At 41.4% G+C, this 16860-nt stretch overlaps 3 protein-coding genes across 5 annotated transcripts; 1 reads left to right on the forward strand and 2 right to left on the reverse strand.

The window, feature by feature from the left end:
* Positions 1 to 204: 204 nt before the first annotated feature.
* Positions 205 to 5226, reverse strand: LOC125300516 (lymphocyte expansion molecule-like). Of its 2 annotated transcripts, none has more exons than XM_048252509.1 (10): positions 5128 to 5226; positions 4852 to 4939; positions 4448 to 4618; positions 3279 to 3398; positions 2900 to 3025; positions 2297 to 2440; positions 1700 to 1873; positions 952 to 1083; positions 610 to 737; positions 205 to 370 (listed from the first exon to the last, which is right to left on the reverse strand). In XM_048252509.1, exons 1-10 carry the CDS (start codon positions 5199 to 5201, stop codon positions 310 to 312), a joined length of 1218 nt encoding a protein of 405 aa, XP_048108466.1. In that variant the 5' UTR covers positions 5202 to 5226; the 3' UTR covers positions 205 to 309. The 2 variants fall into 2 exon arrangements, with proteins under 2 accessions (XP_048108466.1, XP_048108467.1); XM_048252510.1 differs by having other exon boundaries at positions 5114 to 5192.
* Positions 5227 to 5312: 86 nt separating this feature from the next.
* si:ch211-121a2.4 (transmembrane protein 205) lies at positions 5313 to 10317 on the forward strand. Its single transcript, XM_048252511.1, has 4 exons — positions 5313 to 5652; positions 6557 to 6771; positions 6872 to 7035; positions 7802 to 10317. The coding sequence occupies exons 2-4, from the start codon at positions 6672 to 6674 to the stop codon at positions 8102 to 8104; spliced, it is 567 nt and encodes a 188-aa protein (XP_048108468.1). The 5' UTR covers positions 5313 to 5652; positions 6557 to 6671; the 3' UTR covers positions 8105 to 10317.
* Positions 10318 to 12930: 2613 nt separating this feature from the next.
* On the reverse strand, positions 12931 to 16803 carry LOC125300642 (tripartite motif-containing protein 16-like). 2 transcript variants are annotated; one of them, XM_048252700.1, is made up of 6 exons: positions 16034 to 16793; positions 15702 to 15788; positions 14807 to 15040; positions 14312 to 14465; positions 14145 to 14192; positions 12931 to 13802 (listed from the first exon to the last, which is right to left on the reverse strand). In XM_048252700.1, the coding sequence occupies exons 1-6, from the start codon at positions 16553 to 16555 to the stop codon at positions 13258 to 13260; spliced, it is 1590 nt and encodes a 529-aa protein (XP_048108657.1). In that variant the 5' UTR covers positions 16556 to 16793; the 3' UTR covers positions 12931 to 13257. The 2 variants fall into 2 exon arrangements, with proteins under 2 accessions (XP_048108657.1, XP_048108658.1); XM_048252701.1 differs by having other exon boundaries at positions 12931 to 14192; positions 16034 to 16803.
* Positions 16804 to 16860: the final 57 nt, after the last annotated feature.

Consider the following 16860-nt stretch of genomic DNA (forward strand, 5'->3'; position numbering starts at 1 on the left):
TCTGGTTGGGCATCCAGGCTACCAGCAGCACAAGCTGTACTGTGAAGGAGAAGCCTTTACGGAACCTAGGTACAACATGCGGCACATTTTCAACTGCCACCAGGCAACTGTGCATTGTTGTTGTGTAATGTTAATTAGACATGGTTGTTGATTGGTCACTATAAAAAAAATCCCCTACCTATAGCAAAATGAATTGAACACCTCTCCTGTGCAAAATATGTAATTCCAAAATAGTCATGCAGATTTCTTGTTGTCTTTTGTCCAGGGCACTCAATCCTGCCAGGCTTCACAGAGCCTTGCAGATGTGCTTCATGTGGTAGCTGTGAAAGCTCTTCTTGCCATCCTGGCATTGACAGGTCTCAGTCTTTCCCTGTCAAAGGAATGAATATTTACTATAACTCATAGCGCCATCAGATAAAACACCTATCCAAATCACATTGCAATTTATTTAAAATACACAAGTTTCTTTAAAGAGTAAAGTATGCAGTCGTGCCCTTAAACACATACTATATTTAACCGTTGTGCTAGAGGGCTGTTTGCCATTGTAAGATTAGTATCTGAGCATTGTCTGTTTCTTTTGCATGAAACACACACTGCATGATTTCTTACTGTATGTATTTGTCCCTGTTGGGGCAGTGCAGATATCTCTGTGTTTCAGAGATGAAGACACACTGGTGACCCCTGATGTTGTTCCGGTTCTTGTCCAGGATGTTGTAGTTGCCTGGCCCAATGACGCTCTGTTTGGGTACAAATGACGTTCAACTCTTCTCATGCACACCTGCTAATGCACTTACATTCATAATAAATCTTTTTTTCATAAAATGACACTGACAGCATTTAAAAAATTTTAAAGCATTAAAGCAACAGGGGCAAGGAAAAACTCCCTTCCCTTACATGCATATAGGCTCCTTTATAGATGTCCACAGTCTTCTGTCTATGAGGACTACTCACATGTTGGCCACCCATCTGCAGCCTCTCTGCTCTCTTGCTGACCCGCGGAGCAGAGGAGAGGAAGGGCGGGGCAGAACGACTCCCTGGGCGACTTACTGGGGTCACCTCGTACCACCCTGGGCCCGGACTCGTCTGGGGAAAGGGGGAAACATTGCACCAGCTTTAGCAAGTTTGATAACCATTCAGCACCAGTGAAAAAACACCATGGTATATAGTATGGTACAGCAGTGAGATGGCCAGAAATAATGGTAAATATACTGCATATATAGGTGCATTCATACACAAGAGTTCTAGGAACACAGCTCTACTAACTATTAACTAAAGCTATCCCTAGAACTATACATTTGCATTCTTGCATTTTTGTTTGCATTTGCACACAGGTGGAACTCTTACTTAACACACATTAATAGCCCAATTATTACATGAACATAAAGTACTGAGGTATAATGGCAAGTGTACCCTGTAGCCTCGTTCTGGCCACCGGGTGAATAAGGCGAAGCACTTTTACTCCTCAAAGCGATTTACAGTCACCCATTCACTCAAAAATTCATACGCCGACAGTGAAGGCTTCTATACAAGGCATCTACCAGAACGTTGGGAGCCGTTTGGGGTTCAGTAACTTGCTCAAGGACACCTTCCGGTTGCTGAACAACTCCATTACCTCCTGAACCACCCCACCACAGTGTCAGTGTGTGTATGGCAAAACAGCATGCATTCATCGGCAAAGGCACCAGTGGTTGCTACTTACTGCAGACCTCTTGCAATGGGACTGGGTGCTGTGGAAGATCCTGTCAGTGGGCACGGCAGGATACTGCTCCAGAGTGCCAAACACGCCGTGCTTTCGCTTCGCTGGCTTCTCCAGGTCCTCTCCGAACCTTGGCATCTCCTTGGTGTACTGCCCTGGGTTCAGATTGACTATTTTCTGAGAGGAAAAATAAGCAGAGAAAAAGGGTTACTGATTTTTTGGTTGCATACTCCGAATTAGCTAATTTCCTCTTTTTTCTATGTTAAACACTACATGGAATCATTTGAGTTGTGACTTACACTTGAATCATGATTGGCTATGTCATCAGAGACTATTCAACAGTGTATCTAAAGAGCACTGCTTCACAATATTTCTGTTTACTTAAGAGTGGTGATTTTCATCAGTGACACTTTGTGTCCTAGCAGTCATTTATTTCCTTATTTCCCCTTGTATTGTAATGTTTCAAATTACACCTTCTTGTTGTAAAGAATGGTAAGAAAAAGGGATATGATGCTGCATTTTGTTTGCACATGGCAAATTAGCTAATTTCCTCAATTTTTATGTCACATCTCAAAGGAGGACCTTTTCCCCCATAATTACCGGAGCAGCAAAGTAGCCAGAGCAGATTGGTTTGTTTCTTGGTCCAGTGAAGAGGTCATAAGGGCCTCGTTTGCCAGTGCTGCTGTTCAACACCAGGTCAATAGAGCCCTTCATGTCGTACGTGCCTGGGCTCAGTCCAACCTCCTGACAGCACAAACATTTAGCAGGTTAAAAAACAAAACAAAAAACAAACAAAGGGGCGTGGTCTTGCTGACTACCTTTTAGCTGTGAGCCAAGCGGCTTTAGTCATCTTTTTTACGAATTTGCACTCATTGTCTTGAAATGCTTTGAACAAGTAACTCAAAAACTGAATAACTATTGAAACTGCTTTCACAGGTAGGTAAGGCCCTGGGGAAGGTAAATGCCAAAGCCTTAATATAGCAAAATTTTCAGTGTGTAACTGCCAAGTTATTGTTGTGATCACTGAAAGTGTTACTTAAAAACTACTTGCACAGGTTTAGAAGAATACTGGACAGTAGTAATATCTAGTACTTTGTCAGCGTGTAACTGCTAAGCCATTGTTGCGATCACTGAAAGTGTTACTTAAAAACTACTTGCACAGGTTTAGAAGAATACTGGACAGTAGTAATGTCTAGTAGTTACCACTTCCCCCTCTGTGAAGCGCTCTATCCCTGAGCCAAAGACTATGGAGGGCCTGGTCCCAGCTGACTTGACTCTCTTCTCCGCTTTTGCCCCTATGGCATACGTCCCAGGGCCAGGAGTCCAGCACTATAAGGCAGAGAGAGGTGACATGCGTTTAGTAGTATGTAGACAGAAGACACATGGATTGCACAAGAAAGAAGGATTACAAGGAAAGTGCTTTTCAAGCTGTTGTCTCATCGCCCAATGAGTGTCCCAAGAACCAATGCAATATGTTTCTTTGTCTCCATCAAGTGGTAATCTTGTGCAGGGGCACCATAGTCCAGAATAGGGTCTGCATAGGGTCCAGAATTTCTAGCGGTGCCCCTGATCTTGTGTATACCCGTGTTTCTGGAAATCTCTCCTCCCTGGAATCACAGACACCTCTGATGCTGCCTGGTTTCTTGTTCAGTTCTTCAATGAAGTCTGTGGTCTTGTAGGTACCAGGACCAACTTTGGCTTTCTGTGAGAGGAAAGCATAGTGTATTGTTTGTGAGCAGTGGTCCTTGTAGCCTAAATGATGCAAAAAATATACAAATAAGTAGCTGAATAATTTGTATCTGAATAATGTCTATATGGTTATTTTTACATTTATCATACATTGTAGTGGAATCACATTGACAATAGTTATGCAATGTTTTGCTTTGGTCTGTTTTTATTAATTTGTCTTCTGATTCTGTTCCCTCAAAACCAAGCAGAACAATATTCATCTGTCCTTTAAGAGGGGAAGAGGTTTCGACCTATGACCTTTAACCCTCAACCAGTGATGTTGTGCAAATTAAAGCTAAATGGGCATGTGGATCTTTTACGTTTTAATACAGTCCTTAACATCTTTAAATATGCCCAATTTAAAGGAGAATTCAGGTGATTTTTTACAGATACCTCTGTTTCTAGAGGTCGCCAGGTTCTGTCGGTATGGAAAAAAAACGAAAACCATCGGTTCTACCTAGCTTGAGTTGCTGCAGCCAACAGCTAGAGCTGCCAGGCAACTACAGTGCTACACTCTGGGGGCATTGAAAGAGTTGTGAATCAGAATCCTTCCTGTAAATGTACATACTGTGTATTTCTTATGTTCATTCATGATTTTGTACCCATTTGTATCTCTGGTCTATACATTCTGTAGATTTAGATTTAGCATGACTTTCTAGACACTATTACTTCAGGTATGATACTGGGTGTGCAGGAATGGATGGCTTTCATACCTTCCCATTGTCCTTGAGTAGGGTAGTAACTGCTCCAAGTACCCAGTCACTATTATATTAGCATAACACTTGGGCAGTTACAAGGCAGGGTCATTCTGATCAACGACTCTCCAAGAGGACCTGCCCCTGGGACCACTCCTGTACATCTATTCCATATTAATAAAGAGCTAGAGGTTGTACCGACAGTACTCGGTGACATCGAGAAACAGAGATCTATGCGAAAAAACCTCCAGAATTCTTCTCCTCTGCTCTAATTCTGTCTATCCAATAACATGTTGGCCGGCACAGCGCCCCTGCCCTAAGCTCTTACCAGGAGATGTTTGTTATCCCACGCTTCCCTGTACAGGAGTCCAGGCATCTGCGCCTGGCGGGCCATCTCTAGTGCCCTCCTCCAACCAGGGCCCTTAGTCCGCTCTTGAATTGCTCTCGGACCAAAGTCACTGATGTCTGGATTGTATGTGCCTGGCCCAAGGTTTCTCTCCTGTAATACACACATTCCCGAAGAGATTCCAAATAAAAGAGTGAAAACCAAGTAGTCATATTAAGAATATTTTCCTTAGAGCAAAAAAGGTAATGAGTGACTAAGAAAAAATACATTTTCTAAGTCTGAAAATACTGTCTATATCAAACTAGAAAAGAATTAAGACTCTATAACTACAGTATACCATAATACTCTATACAATAAGTAGCCTACAGTATGTTTCAGTGTTTTACCGATTCACTTGTCATTTTTTTGCAGTAGGGTATCTCTGTGTAAGTCCCCACCCTCTTGTTTGCAGGATGGACAGCTGAAACATCAAACCTGGTAGACAGAGACCATTTTAATGTGTTAATTTAAGAACATATTTGTCAGCATTATGTAGTCAACTGTATACCCAAGGGCAAATATATTCAGCAACATCCTGGCAAACCAAATGCATTTATATTGTAAAAAAAAAAATTTCATCTACATTAGAATGGAATTCTCTTTCTTAACTCGTGTAAAGCTACCTGGCGGCCTGTGTCCCAAATGGGGCTCCCTTGAATTTTTTTTCAGCCATCCTTTTTTGCACCAACTGGAGCATCTACAAGATGACACAATCTATGTTTAGTTGATATGTGCCCATGACAACGATGACGTATACTCACTTCATAATGTATTAATGATGTGTCTCTTGGAAACGGGCCAATGGCGACTCGAATTGCTTTACTTTACTTTCTTGATTATGTTTGGATTGAATAGGCATTCTAGTTATTCTTTAGGTTAACTTGAATGGGCATCATACTTCCAAAATAGCGTTCTGTTAAGGTAGCCCAGGGGAAGTGGATGAATTCTAGAAGTGACCACTTGGGGTAGCTGCTACAAGTTGACAAATGGTAACAAAACCTCAAGTTGACATCTGCGCTGACGACAAGCAGCCACTCAGGTTGTACTTTCGTGACTTGAACCAATGAAAAGTTAGCTACTTGGGGAGACATACTCGGAAAGTCGTTCTCCTTTGCTTCTTTTTCTGTCTCAGCCTGAGAAGTCTTAAGGTGAGTTGCTGATCTGCAAGGAGTTAATTTCTAGTCTAGGCTACTAATCTGTTGCATAACAGACTGACATTATTTGGATTTGATGAATAGATCTATAGGCTACAGTTCGCAACTTAATATCAACACTCACCTCTGTTAGGCTAATTTAAAATCACAATTGCTTTCTAAATTATTTCACAAACTTGTATGGTAGCCTGTGCTACAATTGACGTGTCCATTATAGATGTGTACCGTCTTCGTAAGCCACCTGACATGCTTTGTTGGTTTGTCTGAAGTGTGGAAATGCCAGCTCGCAATAGTTGGCTAAATATTTTCTGTTGCAGGCTAGGCTACTTGGGGAAAACGCTTAGTTCAGTTCAGTTGTCTGCATCTTCACTGATTCGTTGCATTAAAAGTTCATAATTTTATAACGAAGGTGACATTGACAAACGTCTCAGTAGTTAACATTCTATCCCTTCAAAATAATATCAGCTAATGTTTGGGGCGTGTCCTGGTTTGGTTCGGTTTGTCGATAGATTGCTGTAAAAAAAATTCCAGCAGACTGGTCTAGACTGGTTTCTAGATTTTGTGCTAGACCAGAGTGCAAAACTAGATGTAGCCTAACCCGCCTTTAATCACCAACACGTTTAATCATTTTAGTTGTTCGAGTTCATGTTTAGTCTAATTGAACCTCAGGTGGATGCAGGTTTGGATTATGTAGGCCTACAAATAGGTGAAGGGTCAACGACTCCACCCTCCCTGCACTGCCACTGTGATGTAGTCGTAGCCTAGGCTATGCGTGTGCGCTGTTTGGTTTCTGATGTCTTTGAGCCGAACATTAAATATACCGTCATATGAAGGCCTGCTCACATTCAGAACGCAGATATGCCTCTGTGATCATGTATTGTTTATGCTTATGCTGTAGGCAGTAGCAGAGCCCTTTCATCAAGGCTACAGCAGCTACAACCAAAGAGAATCAGCGTGAAAGGGGTGACAAGAGACGATAGTGCCTGGTGGCATTGTCTACTGAGAGGGTCGTCATGGCAACAGACATGGAGCCCACAGTCACTACCAAACTCCTGCACCTCATCTTCCTCTCCACCTTTTGGGGAATGCAGATATGGGTCACATTTATTTCCAGTGAGTTATGGGTCATCATCCCAATTTGCAAACAAATCTACCTCCACAGCTTGTCCATGTGATCAACTTTCTTTTTCGGTTGTTGCATTTGTTTCCCCAGGCTTTGTGATGGACAACCACCTTAACAGACACACGTTTGGGTTCATTCAGAGCCGGCTGTTTCCATTCTACCATCACATTGGTTCAGCCTGTGCCTTCTTCAATCTGGCTATATTTGCTGTCCACCACCCTAGTGATCTTCTGGATGAAAAGGAAGCTTTCCAGGTAGGAGCTTGCATGTTCAGATACTACAGAGCCCCTAAGCAAAAAAAAAAATAAAGTTTAGTGTCAAGTGCTGAAAGTTTTGTGTGAGCACATGAAAAGTGGGCTATTGATGCTTTGTAGCATTTACATAGGAGACCACGATCTTCATTATTAGTCTATAAATAAAGACTTGTTTGTAAGTCAACATTATATTATGCAGCATCATATAGTATAGGCTAATATAATGTTTACTTACAAACAAAGTCTTTATAGACTAATAAGGCCCATTGCTCTCCCATGTAAAACCTACAAAGCATCAATAGCCTACTTTTCATGTGCTTAAGTAATTTAACAGACTCTCCTAAGTCTGTTAAATTTAAGTGTAGCAGAACCAGAACCTTAATTAATGTCATTAGTAACACCTGGGCATGCCATATATTTCATGTCAGAAATGGCTGCTGTGTAAAAGGTCCATTTTTGTCAACAATGTCACTGCAGCAGCCAGCAATGACGGGAGAAAAACACTGTTAAAAAAAACTTTGAGACTAGCCCTAAAATTCTGGGGCAAGAATTAATGTAAAAGAAAATCAGTTTTTTTTTTTTAGTCCCTTTGAAAGTGTTTATTGATGAAGGGCCTTCAGTATGGTGCTACAGTTGATCATGGAGGCTTTAAAGAGTGCCTCTGTCCTCCACTCTCCCTGTTTATCCCGTTCCTCATGTCTGTTACATCTATCCCGATACCTGACTTTGCTATTTCGTGACTTTCTGTTGCCTTCGATACCTACAGATCTTCATATTCTTTGTGTGTGTGACGGTGGCTGCCATCAATGCCCAGTGGTTTGGCCAGATGACGTCCGAGATCATGGCAGATATGCACCTCATCGAGCAAGCCTGTGGACTGGGTCTGGACATTGGCCTCTCTTCAAATCGCGAGGCCTACGCTAAGCTCTGTGAGTCTGACCCCAAGTACAAGAGGCTAAGCAACCGCCTCTGGCTCTACCACCTACTGTCATCTCTGTGCAACCTATGTTGCATAGTTTGCAATGGCTACAGTCTGTACTACCTGGCCGAAAACCTTTCCACCATCTGATTCCACAAGAACTGTGCCCCTGCCGATGTGCTTTACTCACTCAAGATGCAATACAGCATTCATGCGTCTATGTAAGCATCAACCCTTTCAGACACTCAGGTACCTCTGATGCTTGCAAAGAAGAATTCTTTTTGATGATTTTTTTTTAATGTATATTTACACAAGTATATTTATGTGTGTTTTTTTTTTTTTTTTATTTTTTTTTTTTTAAATGTATCCTGGACAGTCTTTCTTGACAATCCAAATGGTTGTGGTAGTCTGCTGCATGTTCTGTGAGTGATGGTTTAATGCTGATTAATATGACCAGCTGTAGCAACTGCCCCTTGACTTTGATGAAAACAAAGGGAATATGCGTTTGTTGTTTGCTCGTCTTTGGTGACTCCATGATATGTTTGTGACTTTGAAAACGTATGACATGCCAAGTGCCTTTGTGTGTTAGGTTAGATACTCACTGTTCTCCTTTTTGAGTGGCAAATGTACCTTGACTGTTGTTCCATAGACATTTAACCTTTCACCTGGATTGTTTGGTTGGTTGTGCTCCACTGCCATTCTTACATGCCAAATACTCTCTCTCTCTCTCTCTCTCTCTCTCTCTCTCTCTCTCTCTCTCTCTCTCTCTCTCACTGACACACATACACACAGTGAACTCCCTTTTTCATGCAGTTGACTTCCTTTGTCCTTCTTGTTGTGTATGTATATGTTAGTTTTTACTCCACTCTTTAATATGCATTGGTTCTCAGACACAAACCATTGTCCGTGCATGTATACCACTCTCTTTGTCTCTATGAGACGAAGTGCCTGAACCTGACCCCGCTGTGCCGGTTTCCCTCTCTCTCTCTCTCTCTCCCCGTGGAATGCCACTAGGCCTGTTATGCTGGTGGCACCAAGGAGATCCTCACTCAAGGCTTGGGGTGTCAATGCTTGTCTTGTATCTGTGGAAAATTGTTTCAAACCAGATGGAGGCTTTTTTCCCTCTGCTACTTATGCTTCACCCTGTGGACATTTGTGACTGTGGTCAGTTACTGATACTGTCAGTATGAGCATTTGTGAGGAGCTAATTATGTGACACCTTCCGTGATGTCACATAATTAGCAGTCAGTGTCAAATGTCAAAAAAAGGTGCATCGATGCTAAGTCATCCTTTTACTACTGCATGTTTCTATGCAAGGGCATACCATTGTTCTAGTTTTTTATTTATTTTTTTGTCAAATAAATTCCCCAAACTGGGATCCACCAAGGAAGGTTTTTTTTTTTACTGTTTACAGCACGTCATGTGCCTGATGAATTAGTGTGGACTTCTGATTTAGCCTACGTAGTGATTTTCTTTGTATTTGTATACTGTCAGTTGTCCATTCCTCTAGCAGTGTCAAACAAGCCCAGTCTTGCCACTTCCACTTGAAATCCTGAACGAGGAGTTTAGACTAGGATACACAGTAGCCTGCCATGCATACATCCTCACATTCAGGCTTCCCAGCCAAATGAGAACGTGGATTTTTGTACTTGAATGTCATTTGTATCAAGTGTCCATGCATCATCAAGCGGTAGTAATGATTTGCTGGTATTGTACAGCAACATGGAAAGGCATGTATGACTTCTGGTCAGTGGCTTTAAGAACTTTAATGACCAAAGATTTATTCATTGAATTATTACACACCTCCATGGACATTACCTGGCTATCTTTGAGTAACTAAGTGTGGAGATTTGAAAATGAAGAGTTTGGTTCCAAAACTCGATATCTCCGTTTTTAAAAACATTAAAAGGTCATGCTATTAAATTGTGTATTTCAGGTAATATCAAATTGCAGTTGTGCTGTTTTAATTGAGTAAAGATAAATAAAATAACAATTCACAAATGCAGTTCTAATGAAATGACTGAAAACATGAAAACATTAAAATGGTGGATATAGTGTTTTGGAACCAAACTCTTCAATTATTAAATTGGTCTCATTACTTTGTCTGAATTTTCAATATTAACCCAATTTCAGTCGTCTATACTGCCTGTTGATGTAACTCCCATACATGTAAATTATGCAAGAGGTTAAGGTTTGTTTATAGATGCCATTTGTAGGTCTACATTATGTGCTAAGTATTTATTTTGGAATGTGCAAATGATGTGATTGGATGGTGGGAGTTAATGAGATTACTGAAAGTGGGTAGAGAACACCTTAAGTTTTGTAATCCATTAAATAAATTGGACTGATCACAGCGCTTCAAACCTATATTGTCATTTTTTTATTTTATTTATTTAGCATACACTGATCCTCTACATACAGCTCATGTACTCAAAGGTCACCGTCCTGCTGCCAAAACAGCTTTAATAAGTCAAGGCATGGACTCTACAAGACCTCTGGAAGTGCCCTGTGATGTCAGATCAGCAGCAGATCTTAACAGGTCTTACATTAAAGCAGGCATGAAAACTCATCACCTTTCGGCGAAATTCGCTGTTTTGAATCCAAAATAGGGATTACGTGGTTCGCGCAGATCCGATGAGAAAATATTGTAGGGGGTATGGGGTTACAACTGAGTTTACAAATCACGTGCAGACGCGAATGCGTTGTAAGACAAGAGCCCAATTAAAAACTTGTCTGATCCAGCAACGATTATGTGAATGCAGCCCCTATGCATTTAGCCTATTAAACAGTGGAAGCTAAATTTTGCCGCGGATGCAACGCGAACAGAACGCATGCGCTGGAATAGCCTCCCTGTCTGTGTGACTATATGCGTCTGAAATGTGAGCCCGGCGAGGAGAGATCATGGGAGAGATGCTTATTGATGTCACAGGTGGGCTAGTTGAAACGTTCAACTTCTGTCAGAAAAAGACGTTGAGATTGGTGTAGCAACGTAGCATAGGCTGTTGTTAAAGTTAGCGATATTGGACAGAAATATAGACATAACGAGTTAATTTGATGAAGAATACGTGCAGTTTTAGCCATCTAGATCGACAAAAGGTGAAGCAAATAGGCATACTTTATCAGTATAACAAAGGCTAATGTGAATAACTAAATAGTTGAATTAAATGCTCCTAAACTGGGCTGGTGCGTTTAGTCGAGTTCAGAGACAAAAACAGTGTTTGACATGGCAATGCTGTCTTTTAAGAAACGCTCAGTGGCCTGACACACTAGCACAATGCCACAATCTGTAAGTAGCCTAGCTGCAGGTTAAAACATTTCAAACCAATTTTACAAATTAAAGCCTAGTCTACCCTACCCAAGTTTATTTATTACCTGGTTTGGTCCAACAAATATTCAGACTTATCTTATTCAGACTTATTCTAATAGTCTACTATGAAGTGTCCCGTATAGGCCTATGAAATCTTCAGAAATGTCTGATAACTTCAGGCACAAAGAAAGAAAACTCATGTAGATTACTGAGGAGGAGAGGAGGGCCAGGGTGAAGCATGTTGCCAAACAGCGCAAGTGGGCCCCTTCACACTTAGGCCCAAGCCAAAAAGAAGAAATAATAAGGTTTTTTTTTGTAAAAAAATAGTCATTTTGTAGTTTGTTTTCTTTATAAATCTCTGGTTTTAGGCAACTTCATACTCCATGGAAGCTATGCACTATTGGCAACAATGTCACTCGCGCTTGTTTTGCTATGAAATGGCCATTTCCCACTTTGCGCGCCCTTCTCACCTTTTTCACCCCTGACCTGTTTTCATGCCTGATTAAAGGGACACCAGGCAACGTTTTCGTGTTAATTAATCATCTTCATAAGTCGGTATATGGTTAAATGACTCATTACGGGGCGAATGAAGGCTCTCTCGCCCGCCCCTACTGCCTGTTGGAAGAATATCCCACTTGCAAGTTCGGGTGTATCCTACCCCCGACCGAAGCAGGATCAGTTTACAGCACAGAGGCAGGCTAACGAAACGCTTAGAGATTGTTGCAAACGTGTGTATAATGGCAGAGCCAGCGAAGAAGCAGCGAAAACCCTTGACGGAAGACGCAAATAAAAGGAAAAAAAAGCTTCAGACCGAAATGAGGGGTTTTTAAGTATAAAAAGCATCAGGCTTGCCTGGTGTCCCTTTAAAATCCAAGTTGCCAGTTTGGGCCTGGGGTATTTGGAGGCCAGGTCAACAACTTCAATATTGTCAACCATTCCTGAACACAGTTCTTGAAGTGTGGCAATGCACCTTATTCTGTCATCAGAGAATACCAGTGCCATGCATGGGGTGCAGGATCTGCAACAATGTTTAGGTAGGTGATGCATATCAGTTTCATTTATAGGAATACCAGGACCCAAGGTTTCCCAGCAGAACTTTGCCCAGAGCATCATACCGCATACCAGAGCTTGCTACTGTATCTTCCCATAGTGTATCCTGCTACCATCTCACCTGATAAACAATGCAAACACACCTGTCCATCCATGATGCAGAAGAAAATGTTGTTTGCTACTTTTCATTGCTTGATGGTCAAGCTCTCATGGTCACATACACATTGTCGGCACTATCAGCGTTAAGACGGGTCGGCATGGACACTTTGACTGATCTGTCTACACAGCTTTGTAACCTTCAATGCATTGTGTGTTCTGACACTGTTCTATGTCCCACATCCTGAAAGGTGCAACTGTAACAACATAATCAACTTCACGTACCAGTGGATTTCATGTAGTGGCTTTTGTTCCTGTTCTTTTTTAAATTACATGCTTAAGCTCTCTAAAAAGGTATGTGTGAATGCTTCTAAAATAATATGGATGCTGAAATAAGTGTGATATAATGTACTGTGATAACTTTTGATGGCTTAATAAAGCAAAAACACCAATGCCTTGCTGGTAACATAGTGTGTGTATAACTAAGAGACATGCGTCAAGTGGCACAAACAAACTGAATCAGTTAAGAGAAAATCATTATTGCATTTATTTATGTAGTCATGACATTGGAATTTAAGCACAAGACACATTTTATAGTGTAATTACACCTCACAATAGGAACTGCAATTCTGTGTTACATTTTAGTGCTATTAATATCATGTTGCTGGAAGATATGACTATAGAATCATTTTTCTGCGATTTAACACTTATACATTATAGTGTAAGATACATTATGGTGTAATATAACTTCTTGTAAATCTACATGACACAAAATTGTATTAGCCCAGGGTACTTCCCTTCATAGCTATGTACATAACGGTGTAAACAGCTGCTTAAATTTCTCACCATGTTACTTCAAGGAGCAAATTGTTAAATATGTATATGCATCCCCAAAAAAGCCTACGTAGACAGGCTTCAGGAACTTGGTCTTGTGCTTGTGGAGGGTAGTGAGAATGCCAGACCTGGAAACCTCATAGTAAGACAGAGTGCCTCCCTCAACATCCACATACACAGCCAATCTGCTTGATTGGCATCCTCTCTGAATTTTGGTCACATTGTTATTGTGTCTGAATTCATATCCTGAGGGGTAGCAATCCAAACTCCAAGACTGATCATTATAACCAAACCTGTTCTTGTCATCTGTGTCTTTCCGTCCAATGCTTAAGTAGGACACTGCCATAGAAGTCTTATACCGCGTAGACCATTCAACTTCCCAGTAGCAACGACCATACAGGCGCTGTTCACAGAATACCTGGCGGCATCCCACAAATCTTTGCGGATGGTCATAGTGGTCAAATTGGCAACATGTATTACTCCATGACAACTTAGTGTTATTCTCGCTCAAACTGAAGTGACGGTAGGCTGTGTTTGGGTCCAGTGTTAGTCTGGTAGCATCTAATGGTGGAGAAAATAGTTTCTGTAAATAGTTTCCTGTGACTGAGCATTCCACAGACACTGAACAACATTAGTTCCTTTATGAAATCCAACTGTCTTGGCTTACTTGATAAAACTCGTTAATTTCTCTGCTTGTCACACTATGTTCAGTTGTCTGTGTTTCTGCAATGTTACTGGTGAAGCCATATTTTGCTCTGCTTGAGCTCTCCCTCTGCATGAAGTCTCTAAATGACTGTATATCCTCATGTAGACTACACTTTTTAGGCCTGCCATTCAGTCTAACAATATTGCATGCTCTGTCACTACCTTTTTTTAGATGTTCAAATAAGAACCATTACTCACACTGTATGAGGTCTTCTCTCGTCAGGCCTTCAAGAGTCACTCTTCTCACTGTTGAAATAAAAACTTATCACTCAGCTGTACAGTACATTGAACACTTCCTTATGGTCATAGGATGCTAAATGCACGCGTGCGTGCACACACACACACAGACACACACACACACACACCTTTTTGTGATACTGTGTCCAGATGCTTTTTGCAGAAGTTTAACAAATGGTTTTCCATTCTAGGCCCATAAGCTTTAATGGCATTGACACCATTCTCTCCATCGCTGAGCCACAACGACAATTGGTCTAGAGGGTTGTAAAGAGATGGAAAATTCTGCCAACAAGAAAATAATACACCACACTATGGTCATTTTCATTCTAAATAACAGAAAGTCAAAGCAACAAGGTGAACATATTCACAACAAGGGCTTCTGACAAATAATGCTTGTATTACAACAACATTGTAAATCATAACTTTCTAATATGGCCATGTAGCAGAAATGAACAAAAAGTTGCTGTTTTGTTGATTCAACAAAAGTGGTAACGGAGGGATGTGTTGAAACTGTTGAGCGACTCTCCTGCATGAGCAACCAACTGACCAATCACAACAAAGGTTAGTTGACTGACCATCACTCACGCTGCTGCACCTCATGAGGATGGTCACGATGTCGGTACCTTGAGGAAATGAACATCGTCCTCGGTGTGTGACAGTTGCTCCAGTTCAGCTTTCCTCCTCTTCAGTCCTTCGATGTCTTGCTCCAGGTTGGACAGCTGTCTTCTGGCGTGACTCAGCTGAGCTCTCTCCTGCCCTCTGATGCACTGCTCCACCTCAGAGCACCATTCCATAATGGAGTTGATGAACGCGGTGAAGTCGCTCTTGTTTTGCTCTACCAGTGTCTGCGCGGAGACCTGTGTAGGGATATAGTACACTGCTCAAAAAATGAAGGGAACACTTACAGTTTTTCACAATTGCTAAAACACATTTATTGAAACCTTCCACCCTTTTCTCTTTTCTCAAACTACATTCACAGAACGCTTGACAATTCTTTCAAAATCACACAGTCGCCAGATAACAATTTCATCTGCGCTCAAAAGTAAAGTCCGAGTACTAATCCAATGTGTGATTGAAGCGTGCTCTTAATTCTTTTGAGCATTGTATATGCAGAGAGGGTAGAATCTGTGACTGGTTAAACTTTGCTCTTTATTCACATTTTAGGCCACATACAGTGGTACACAGTGGGTGTAGCCAAGGCATCGAACTGTTTCCACTCCTCGGTGGCTCTCCGTGGTCAACTTCCTCTAATTTGACACACTAATCACCAAACTTGTCATCTTAAAATACTGATGGTAATCTATAACTTTTGTGTGAAGTGTGAGATGAAGTTAATATTGAAAATAAAATGGTCCTCGCTCGCCATCTACTGGTTAAAAGCCGCCATTGCGTTGAGTATTAGGGTGTTTTCAGGAACTTTGCTGAGTTACATACAGTTATCATACTGAGTGACTGTAAAACAAAGCCTTGGTCACCTCAGATGGCTTGAAGGCTGAAGGCCTCTGAAAATAATCTTACCATGAGAGATTCCATAGCTGTTGATATTTCCTGGATCTCATTCTCTTTCCCCTGGATACTCTGAGTGATTGCCAAGTTTGTTTGCTTCTGCCAAGCCAAGGTAAAGCAGTGCAAAAATGTCAATACTGTGGCAGTTACATTAACTGTATAGGCTTCTAATCACATAATTCATATTTCAAAGTAATTATTACATGGATTTGGCAGTTAAGGTAAATGGGGGTGGTGGAAAAGTATTACAAATTAAAGCATTGCACTACCAGAGACCTTTTAATGAGGAAACACAGCACTCAAAGTTGTTTTCTGAACAGATAAAATTATGGCAACTAGCCTACCTGTTTCTCTGCCCTCTCTATGTAAGTTGAAATTGTGTCATGACCCCTGTGTCCATCCAGTGCACATTCATAACAGACACACTGCTGTTCAGAACGGCAAAATACATCCAGGAGTTTGTTATGACGGCCACAGATTCTCTCCTGTAGTTGTCCAGTGGCATTGATGGTTTTGTGTTTCTTTGTCAAGAACAGCTCCTCGTGACTTTTGAAATGGCTCTCGCAGTATGAATTCAGACACTCTAGACAGGCCATGGTGGCTTTGCGCTTCCTCCCTATGCAAACACTGCATTCTTCATCCCCAGGCTCAGCGTAGTGGGGTACAGACGCTCCTTCGGCACCTTCCTCCCTCATCTTCTCCACCATCTCTGCCAGCAAGATGTTCTTCCCCAGAACCGGTCTTGGGAGAAGGTCTGTCTGCACTGAAACTGGATCCTTCAATAAATCTAAACAGACTGGACAGTTGAAATGAGTCTGTGTAACTAGAGGTTTCGTCTTTTTTCTGGACATTTTCTGTTCAGGCATCTATCTGCTCTTATCCAGATGAAATGGAGAGTTACGCAAGTAGTAGTTTCGTTTCTCCTGAAGAGTAGTAGTTTCATTTCTCCTGAAGAGACCACACAGTTCTTTGTGTGTGTGTGTGTGTATGTGTGTGTGTGTGTGTGTGTGTGTGTGTGTGAGTGAGTGAGAGAGAGAGAGACTTCTGGTCATGTGCATAACTCTAGTTCTGGTTCTATAAGCTAAAATAAAGGCACTGCCTTAGTAAACATGCTGAAAACATAAAGTACCCTAGGCTTTGGACATAAATCAATAAAAATAAGCAAACCAGC

Source organism: Alosa alosa, chromosome 9, assembly GCF_017589495.1.
Source record: "Alosa alosa isolate M-15738 ecotype Scorff River chromosome 9, AALO_Geno_1.1, whole genome shotgun sequence".
NCBI lineage: Eukaryota > Metazoa > Chordata > Actinopteri > Clupeiformes > Clupeidae > Alosa > Alosa alosa.

Bases quoted from the DNA above. Each gene is read 5' to 3' on its own strand.
- LOC125300516 (XM_048252509.1), bottom strand. From the start codon at position 5,201: ATGCTCCAGTTGGTGCAAAAAAGGATGGCTGAAAAAAAATTCAAGGGA. The intron at 4,619-4,851 runs GTAAAACACTGA...TGTGTATTACAG, and splicing joins AAAAAATGACAAGTGAATCG to GAGAGAAACCTTGGGCCAGG. The intron at 738-951 runs GTGAGTAGTCCT...GTACCCAAACAG, and splicing joins TGCAGATGGGTGGCCAACAT to AGCGTCATTGGGCCAGGCAA.
- si:ch211-121a2.4 (XM_048252511.1), top strand. From the start codon at position 6,672: ATGGCAACAGACATGGAGCCCACAGTCACTACCAAACTCCTGCACCTC. The intron at 6,772-6,871 runs GTGAGTTATGGG...TTGTTTCCCCAG, and splicing joins ATGGGTCACATTTATTTCCA to GCTTTGTGATGGACAACCAC. The intron at 7,036-7,801 runs GTAGGAGCTTGC...CGATACCTACAG, and splicing joins ATGAAAAGGAAGCTTTCCAG to ATCTTCATATTCTTTGTGTG.
- LOC125300642 (XM_048252700.1), bottom strand. From the start codon at position 16,555: ATGCCTGAACAGAAAATGTCCAGAAAAAAGACGAAACCTCTAGTTACA. The intron at 15,789-16,033 runs GTAGGCTAGTTG...TTGGCTTGGCAG, and splicing joins TAGAGAGGGCAGAGAAACAG to AAGCAAACAAACTTGGCAAT. The intron at 14,193-14,311 runs GTGTGTGTGTGT...TTATTTCAACAG, and splicing joins GGACACAGTATCACAAAAAG to TGAGAAGAGTGACTCTTGAA.